Genomic DNA, 10,473 nt, shown 5'->3' with positions numbered 1-10,473 from the left:
CTCTTTCAATTCACCAATTTCTTTCTGATCCTTTTTACTTTCTTCTTGGTTTTATTTTCATTCTCTCAGTTATTTTTTTCTGCCTTTTTCAATGCACCTTATTAAATTTTCTTGAGTCTATTTTCTCTTTGCAACCTTGTAATTTATCTTCACTTCTGAGATAATTTTGTCTCTTTCTTCCATTTATTTTCTAGTTTGATCAATTTTCTCGTTTTTTTCTTGATTTATTTTGAAAGTCTGAATCCAGGTGATTTTTTTCATATCCCCAAATATTTGTCTGCATGTTTTTAAATTCAGTTTGGAATGTTGTCTTACAGGTTTTTTTTCTGCTTCATAGTTGTTCTCTGTAAGGAGATGTTTATCAGTTGAGGTACGTTGGATCTTGTTTTCTGATTTTTTTGGTACTAACTCTATAGATTTACCAAAAGTTACTTCTTACTTCTTTTTATGTCTTGTATTTTTTCCCTAGAAGCCATACTTTTTGAAGACTGCTACTTCAGATTGTGCATACTAATAAGTTACTTCCTTTTACTCTGTGTTCTGGCCTACCAGGACATTTTAAAACATATTTTTATACTTGAGTTAGACTTACTCTTTCTTTCAATGATTTTAGATTAACCCTAGGCCCATGACTAACTTCCTTATTTCCTACAGTTTTTATCAGCCTGCGTTGCTCATTACAGAAGTTTGTGGTGCAGCATGAATGTGACAGAGTACTTCCTGGAATTTGGTATTTTTTAAAAACTTATAGTTATATTGATGTTTGGGGATTTTTCTGCTTTAAGTTATGCTTCCCCCATGGTTTTAGTGCCATTTAGAATTTGTTTTTGTTATTTATATTGAAACCAAGCTACCATTGTCTTCATCAACCTGGAAGTCTAATTAATCTTTTAAAAATTTTTCCTAACTTAGAAAAACCAGATCCACCGTCCCCTACTTTGCTGAGATCACAAGGTATCATTTTCCTTACCTGACTAGCTTAAGACCGTCCCACCTTTGCTGATGACAAAACAGATCTTGGAAGTGGTCTTAGATTGTAGCTTGTATAAAAGAAAACCTATCCTCAGACACTGGGTAGTATACACTTACCTCTTTCTTTCTTATAAATAGCAGTATTTATTTTAGGTTTTCATTTTAATTCCAGTTAGTTAACAGAGTGTTATATTAGTTTCAGGTGTACAATATAGTGATTCAACACTTCCATACAACACCCAGTGCTCATCACAAGTGCCCTCCTTCATCCCCATCCCCTAGTTCACCCATCCCCCCACCCACCTCCCCTCAGTGGCTTCTCTATAAATAAGAGTTTGTTTCTTGGTTTGCCTCTCTCTCTTTTCCCCCTTTTGATCCTTTGTTTTGTTTCTTAATCCACATATGAGTGAAATCATATGGCATTTGTCTTTCTCTGACTTATTTTGCTTAGCATAATACTCTCTAGCTCAATCCACATTGTTGCAAATGGCAAGATCTCATTCTTTTTCATGGCTAAGATTCCATTGTATATACGTACCACATCTTCTTTATCCATTTATCAGTTGATGACATTTGGGCTCTTTCCATAATTTGGCTATTGTTTGGATACTAACCCTTTATCAGATATGCCATTTGCAAATATCTTCTCCCATTCCATAGGCTACCTTTTAGTTTTGTTGACTATTTCCTTTGCTGTGCAGAAGCTTTTTATTTTGATGAAGTCCAAATCATTTATTTTTGCTTTTGTTTTCCTTGCCTCAGGAGACATATCTAGAAAGAAGTTGCTATGGCTGATGTCAAAGAGGTTACTGCCTGTATTCTCCTCTAGGATTTTCATGGTTTCCTGTCTCACATCCATTTTGATTTTATTTTTGTTTATGGTATAAGGATGTGGTCCAGTTTCATTCTTCTGCACGTTACTGTCCAGTTTTCCAATACCATCTGTTGAAGAGACTTTTTCCCATTGGATGTTCTTTCCTGCTTTGTCGAAGATTAACTGACCATACGGTTATGGGTTTATTTCTGGATTTTTTATTCTGTTCCATTGATTTATGGTCTCTTCCTTTTTTGAGGCTGAACTTTGTTTCTCCTTTGAAGGACCAAGTTAAGTTCAGCTTTTGTTTTCAGATTTGAGTGATTTTATTTTAACATGTAAATTTGAGTACATATAGTAATAGAACATTTTAAATTCTATACAAATCTTTGTCATTATACTTTAAGGATAGTGTGCCTTATCTTTTTATGGACAGCAACAAGATCTTTTGGTCAGTCAAATTTCTTAGTTTCCTTTTTATTTTTATGGAATAAAGGTCCAATTTACTTTGAAACTTTACCATATATTTGCTTCTGATCTTTTAAAAATTATTATTATGTTTTATTTAATGAATACTTGCTCATTTAACAATATAATCTGGTCATAAATGTCATATTCTCATCTCTGACTATGAGGCAGTCATATTTCTAGGTGTTTAATGCCATTCTAATACCAGTTGGTCTTGATCTCTTTTTAGAGCTGATTTTAAAAATCATTCTTTTAGGATTTGTCTCGCTGATATACTTACTCTCTGATTTTATTATTCATATCAGAAATAAACTCACCCATGTATTAAACTAACAAAAATGTAAAATTGTTTTAATGATTTAAATGGAAGTGTTTCTAAGGAGTAGTTTAAGATTGTGGCTCTATGTCATTTGTAACTTCAGCCATCTGTTGAGGTTACACATGATGCATTCTGATAATTCAATTAAATAGCAAAAGATCATGATACTTTCCATGTGATTTAAGATTGCAGTGGTTATGCCATGGGAATAAAGAAAATTAAGTGAAGTGCTCGCTTCGGCAGCACATATACTAAAATTGAAAATTAAGTGAAAATATAAAGAACTTTAAAATACACGGTGAGAAGATAGTTTGGACTGACTAGATACAGAAAATACAGCATTCTTTTCATAAGAGAGTTGGATAGAGGAAACAGTATTTTCCATATTCTTTTTTCCAAAAACCTTTATAATATGATAATAAGTGAAAAGAGAGCTTTTTCTACTAAAAGAGCGTCCTAACTCTTCTGTTTAGCCACACTTGCATAGGTATTTTCAATTTCTTTGTCTTCAGGACATGTGTGGGTAAATTCTTCACGGGCATAGGCATTGTGAAGATAGCGCCAGACTCCTGAGAATTCTGCTGGAATGTCAAAGTCACGGTATTTCTTGGCTGCAACCTAGGGTTTTGGGAAAAAACAGTTGGTAGTAAAAGGCATCAGTGACATGCCTAGTGTGTAGAAACATATCTCAAAAGTCAAGATCATTAAGAATATGTTATCTACACAAAAATAAACCTAAAAAATCTTGGACTTACTACTTTAATGTTTTGTTTACAAATGTAGACAAAGCTATGTGTGTAATCACATTTATATTTATGCTGTATTTAATTATTAATATGTTTAGAAGAAAGCGCAGAAAAAGAGCACATATTTCTCCACTAGACTAAGAATTTGCTTAGGGTCCCAACTATGTCTTATTTCTTTATGTATTCTGTGTGTCTGGCATAGGATCTGAGACAGAATAAGTTCTGTTCAATAAGAATTTATTAAATAAATGATTAAATCATCATAAAATTATTAGTAGCTCACATTATTTATCATTTGCTATGATTCAGACACTGTTCTAAGCATTTCACATGCATTAGTTTAATTTTCTCAACAATTCCATGAAATGGGTAATATTACCCTTGTTTTATAGATAAGACAGTGGAAAACACCTTCTGATTTTGGAAGAAGCAAGAAGTTTTTATGGTTCCCAGAGATCATTATGGATTTTTCCTCTGGGGAGAAAAAGGAGATATACACTATGCATTATGATGATGACAAAGCCATCATATAACAATCTCACACTAAATAGTCGCTGTGTTTCATGCTGGCAATTCCCAAACCCCTCCCAGACCATTCAGCATACCCTACAAAGACTTACTTTAATAATGTTCAGTTTGGGTAACAAGCTGCAGTCAGCCAGTGTCAGCTGATCCCCGTCCAAGAACAATCTTCTGGAAACTGTGAGTTCCTCGGCGCTGTCTGGATCAATTTCATCCAGAAGCGGGGTGTTCAAGTAGTCATCCAGACGTTTAAATTCTCTGAGCAGAGATTTTTCAAAATCTGATGCAAAGAAAACATAAGGTTACTAATGTTTTGTCTTCATGACTGAATACATTCTCAGTATGCTTTTTACCCATTTAGACATCTCTATCTATACACATTGCTTACACTGGCCCTTCAAAATCTAAATAGTTAACTAGAACTCTCAATTACCCACTGATAAGACAGGGTCAGATGTTTATTCAAATGGTGAGTAAAAACAGTTTTGGACTTTTCTTGAGGAGGTGCATTGGGAGGAGAGTCAGAGAAAGAAAAAGTCACATATGTTATTACTAAACACAAAAGAGTCAGAAATGGAATCAGAGACTAATAGCTCTCATGACTCACAAGATAGTAGACCTATTCAAGAATGTTTGTGGGAGATGGTAGATGCTATGGTTTTAGAAACCTTAAAGGTACACAGGACTGGGAAATTGAGCTAAGTTAGTAATTGCTCTATTGAATCTTGGGTTCTAAGTTTAATAAAACTTCATGCAAAGGAATTTCAAAGGAGAGAAGAAAGAATCAGAGGAAGAGTGTATTCCCCAACATATACTACATATTCAGGAAAATCCTATTTTAGCTGAGTGAGACTGTGAGAACCAGCAAATGTGTGAGAGAAACAGAAATTTAAACAAAGGTATCTTACTCTTATTTGCTTCTTTTTGCGTATTCTTAATGTATGCAGAAAACTTGGCAAAGAGGTTACAGCCCACATCAAAGGACTCCTTGTTCTTGGGACTCAGGTGAGGATACCTTAAAAAGAAACATCACTCTATGATTATTCATACATAACAAGTCAGAGACCAAGTGTCCTAGCTTGTGCTCTATTGAGAATGGAGGTTTTGGGAAATTGTGCTGGAAATGGAAAGTCCTGGAATCTCTCATCGGAAATATGTATTTTTCCCAATATCAGAATACTTAAGTTTCTAAAGTTCACTGGGAAACTGATTGTGGAGAACTCAAAGCTCATTAACTTGTGGAAACAATGTTTTAAATGGTAGTTAGGTCCTCCGTACTTGCTCCTAAAAGCCTATTTGGCAGGAGATATGTTGGTAATACATTTTTAAAGGTAAGTCGTAGGAAAAACATGGTTTTAAATTATTGTAACTTACATAAAAATGAAGGAATAAAGAGGATAGAGAGGATGGAAAAAAGTAGCCAAGATGGCCTCTCCTTAATAATACAAAGTTTATTTAACATAATAAAATAAAATGATGTAGTAATGTAATTCACCACATTAAGAAATTAAATACCATATGATCATGAATAGATGCAGAAAAGGAGTTCAATGAAAATCAATTCCTATTCATAAAAAAAACCCACTAGCAACTAGAAATGGTCAGGACAAACACTTAGTCATCTTCCTTGATTCCTCTCTTCTCTCCATCCCCATATTTGATCCATTAGCAATTCTAGCTAGCTTACCTTTCAAAATGTACCCAGGGGAGGTGGGTAGGGCATGGGCTAGATGGGTAATGGGCATTTAGGAGGGCAATAGGTGAGTACTGGGTGTTGTATGTAAGTGATGAATCACTGAATTCTACTCCTGAAACCAATATTGCAGTGTATGTTCACCGACTAGAATTTAAATAAAAATTTGAAAAGAAAACAAACAAACCCCAAAATGTACCCAGAATCTATCTACTTCTCACCACCTCCACTGCCCCCTGCCTGGTCCAAAGCTTATACTACTGCAACAGCTTCTTGACTATTCTCTCCACTCCCCTGCTTGTCCCCCACACTCCTAGACTATTTTCTACCTGCTGCCAGAGCAATCATGTTAAAAGGTAAGTCGTATCATATCTCTTCCCTACTTATTACCCTGCAATGTTTCCATCTCATTCAGACTCAGACCCCAAGTCCTCTCAGTAGTCTATGAGGACTGATGTGATTTGACCCTATCTTACCACTCTGCTCTCATTTCCTTCTACTCTTCCCCACTCACTTCACTCGGAACTTATCTCCTTGGTGTTTTTCAAATAGGCCTGACAAGCTTCCACCCCAAGGCTTTTTCACTTTGCCCTTGAATGGAGTGATTTCCCTCATATATGCACATGACCTGCTTCCCCTCTTCTTTCAGATCTTCTTATAATCCCTTCCTAAATGAGGCCTTCCTCTGCCCACCCTATCTAACACTGCAACCTTTCTCCTGTCCTTAACACTTGCTACTTCCCTCCTTTGTTTTATTTGTTCTTAGTTTTTAGCATCATCTAAAGTAGTTTGTTTTGCTTTTTAATCTTGCTTATTAATTGTCTTCCCCAACTAGAATGTAAGGTCTACAAGGACAGAGTGCTTTTGCTTGGTTTAATCACTGATATATCCCAAGTGCCTAGAATAGTAACTGACACTAAGTATTCAGGAAATATTTGTTGAATGATTAAACTAATTCATTAATTTCCTTAACTTGATAAAATGTACCCATCAAAAACTTACAGCAAGCACCATATTAAATGGTGAACTGTTAGAACTATTACCCTTAAAATGAGTACAGGATAAGAATAATCATTATCACTACTACTTTTCAACATTTTGCTGAATGCACTAACAAGTGAGACAAAAAACATTCAAAATGGTGACTTTAGAACCATTTACATTAAATTTAGGAACAAGATAGACACCTACAATTGCTTTTATAGTAGATATTGTTTTTGAGGTTCTAGCAAGTTGAGAACATAAAGCACTAGTATAATTATTGGAAGAGAAGCAACAATATAATTGTATACCTAGAAAACCCAAGAAAGTATAGGAAAAATTACTAGAATTAATGAGATGTTTTGGTAAGGTGGCTAATACAAGTCAAACATTAAAAAAATAAGTTTTCCATGCTAGCTAGCAATAACCAGATAGAAATGGGTATTAGTAGCATATTCCATTTACAATAGTGATAAAAGTATAAAATATTTAGAAATAATGTAATAGAAAAGGTAGAGAACCAATATTAAAAAAACAAAACAAGACAAAATCTTATCAAAGAACATAAGACTGGCACTTAGGTTGATAACCTAATGTAAATCAGTGGATGAATGGGTAAAGGAGATGTGGTGGAATATACAATGGAATATTATTCATCCATAAAAAAAGAAGGAAATCCAGCCATTTGTGACATGAATGGACCTTGAGGACATTACTCTAAGTGAGATAAATCAGACAGAGAAAGACAAATACTGTATGATCTCACTTATATGTGGAATCTAAAAAGCAAAACTCATAAAAAAAGAGTAAAATGATAGTTACTGGAGGTACCTTGGGGAGGGGTTGGGGAGATACTGTTTAAATGTTAAAAACTTGCAACTAATAGATAAATAAGCACAGCATGGTGATTATAGTCAACAAGACTATATTATAAACTTCAAAGTTGCTAAGAGAGAAAGTCTTAATTGTTCTCACCACAAAAAAGAAATAATAATTATGTAATGTGGTAGAGATGTTAGCTAACACTAGAGTGGTTATCATATTGCAATTTGTAAATATCAAATCAACATGTTGTACACCTTGAACTTACACAATGTTGTATGACAATTATATCTCAATAAAAATAATAAGATGGTACCCAAACAAATACACAAATCATGTTCTCTGATGGGAATCATTTGTATCATAAAAATGAAATTTCTTCAAATAGTAATATAAATTCAGTGCAATTTCAATTAAAAGCCTACTCTTTTTTTTAAAAATTGAGATAAAATTCACATAACATAAAACCACTTAAGCTATTTTAAAATATACAATTCAGTGGCTTTAATACAGCCACAATATTGTGCAACAATGACTCCTATCTAGTTCCCATTAAGCAGTTACTCCCCATTCACTCCTCCTCTCAGCCCCTGGAACCACTAATATTTCTGTGTCTATGAATTTGCTTATTCTGGACATTTTATTTTATTTTTAAGATTTATTTATTTATTTATTTATTTATTTATTTATTAGAGAGAGAGAGCACAAGCAGAGGGAGAAGCAGGCTTCCTGCTGAGCAAGGGGCCCGATGCGGAGCTCGATCCCAGGACGCTGGGATCATGACCTGAGCCGAAGGCAGACGCTTAATGACTGAGCCACCCAGGTGCCCCTCTGGACATTTTATATAAATGGAATCATACAATATGTGGCCTATTGTGTTTGGCTTCTTTCACTTAGTATTATGGTCAAGTTTCATTGATATTCTAGTACGTATCCCTACTTCATTCCTTTTTTTTTAATTTTTAAAAAGATTTTTATTTATTTATTTGACAGAGGGAGACACAGCGAGAGAGGGAACACAAGCAGGGGGAGTGGGAGAGGGAGAAGCAGGCTTCCAGCCCAGCAGGGAGCCCGACGAGGGGCTTGATCCCAGGACCCTGGGATCATGACCTGGGCAGACGCTTAACGACTGAGCCACCCAGGCGCCCCAAAAAAGAACATCTTTTGAAAAGACAGAGGTATGGAGAAAATGCCATGTGAAGTTGGAGGATTGGAGTTATGGATCTACAAGTCAAGGAACACCAGTGACTGCTGGAAAACCACTAGAACTTAGGAAAAGGCAAGGAAGGATCTTTTTCTTAAAGGTTTCAGAGGGGGCATGGCCCTGCTAATATTCTGACTTCATACTCTAGCCTTCAGAACTGTAAGACAAATTTCTGTTTTAAGCCACCCAATTTATGGCACTTTGTTATGGCAGCCCTAAGAAACTAATATAAATGTCCATTTTTTAGGTCTTCTTTAAATTATTTCAGTAATGGTTTGTGGTTTTCAGCAGAGAAGTCTTTCTCCTCCTTCCTTAAGTTTATTCCAAAGTATTTTGTTATTTTTGATACTGTTGAAAATGGAATTGTTTTCTTAATTTACTTTTGTATTATTCATTGATAGTGTAAAGGAATACAACTGATTTTTGTATGTTGACTGTAGTATCCTTCAATTGCACTGAATTCATTTATGAGTTCTAGTAGTATTTTAGTGGATTTTAAAGGATTTTCTATATGAAAGATCATGCCATCTGCAAATAGAAATAGTTTTACTTCTTCCTTACCATTTTGAATACTTTTTATTTATTTTCCTTTCATAACTGCTCTGGTTAGAACTTCCAATACAGTGTTGGACAGAAGTGTCAGAAATGGTATCTTTGTATTGTTCCTGATCCTAGAAGGAACATTTTCAATCCTTCACCATTAAGTGTGATGTTATCTGTGGGTTTTTAATAGATGCCATTTATCAGGTTGAGGAAATTCCCTTCTATTCCTAGTTTGTTGAGTATTATCATGAAATGGTGTTGGATTTTGTAAAAATATTGTTGCATCGAGATGAGTATGTGCTTCCCTCCTTTACTGCTGCTCTTTATTTCTTCACATGACTTTGAGTTACTGTCTAGTGGCCTCTCATTTATGCCTGAAGGACTCCCTATAGCATTTCTTGTAGAGTAGGTCTACTAGCCACAAAATTCCTCAGGTTTTGTTCATGTGGAATGTCTTAACTTCTTTTTGATTTTTGAAGGATAGTTTTGCCCAATATGGAATTCTTGGTTGACTTTTATTCCTTCAGCACTTTATTTTATTTTTTAAAGATTTATTTATTTATTTTAGAGAGTGAGAGTGGGAGAGCGAGAGTGAGAGAGAGAGAGAGAGAGAGAGAAAGAGAAGGCAGTGGGGAGGGGTAGAGGGAAAGAGAGTTTTTTGTTTGTTTGTTTGTTTTATAAAGATCTTTATTTTTTTTTAAGATTTTATTTATTTATTTGACAGAGAGAGACACAGCGAGAAAGGGAACACAAGCAGGGGGAGTGGGAGAGGGAGAAGCAGACTTCCCGCCGAGCAGGGATCCTGATGTGGGGCTTGATCCCAGGACCCTGGGACCATGACCTGAGCTGAAGGCAGATGCTTAATGACTGAGCCACCCAGGCGCCCCGAGGGAAAGAGAGTGTGGAGCCTGACCTGGGGCTCGATCTCACGACCCTGAGATCAGGACCTGAGCCAAAACTAAGAGTCGGATGCTTAACTGACTGCACCACTCAGGCGCCCCACCTTTCAGCACTTTAAATATGTCATCTCTCTGCCTTCTGGCCTCCATGGTTGCTGATGAAAAATCATCTGTTAATCTTATTGAGGATCACTTCCACATGATGAGTCATTTTTCTCTTGCTACTTTCAAGATTCTATCTTTGGCTTTGGCTTTAGATAATTTGATTATAATGTATCCTGGTGTTGATCTCTTTGTGTTTATTCCACTTGGAATTCATTGACCTCCTTGGATGTATAGACAAATGTATTCAATTAAATTTGGGAGGTTTTCAGCTATTATTCCTTCAAACATTCTTCTGCCTCTTGATCCTTATTCTCTCTTTCTGGGACTCCCATTATGTGTATCTTGGTACATTTGATGGCATTCCACTGGTATGTTAGATACTGCT

At 35.5% G+C, this 10,473-nt stretch overlaps 1 protein-coding gene across 1 annotated transcript in view; it reads right to left on the bottom strand.

The window, feature by feature from the left end:
• Nucleotides 1-2,525: 2,525 nt before the first annotated feature.
• The window catches only part of CLIC2 (chloride intracellular channel 2), a 28,172-nt gene continuing 20,224 nt past the window's right edge, over nt 2,526-10,473 (bottom strand). Inside the window, exons 4-6 of the mRNA XM_036119674.2 lie at nt 4,750-4,856; nt 3,940-4,121; nt 2,526-3,191 (exon numbers count right to left, since the gene is read on the bottom strand). Coding sequence (XP_035975567.1) covers nt 3,030-3,191; nt 3,940-4,121; nt 4,750-4,856 — 451 coding nt within the window. The 3' untranslated portion in view covers nt 2,526-3,029. The remainder of the gene's footprint in view (nt 3,192-3,939; nt 4,122-4,749; nt 4,857-10,473) is intronic.

This window comes from Halichoerus grypus, chromosome X (genome assembly GCF_964656455.1).
Source record: "Halichoerus grypus chromosome X, mHalGry1.hap1.1, whole genome shotgun sequence".
Taxonomy (NCBI): Eukaryota; Metazoa; Chordata; class Mammalia; order Carnivora; family Phocidae; genus Halichoerus; species Halichoerus grypus.
The sequence above is the reverse complement of the archived record's forward strand: the minus strand, read 5'-3'. Positions and strand labels throughout refer to the sequence as shown.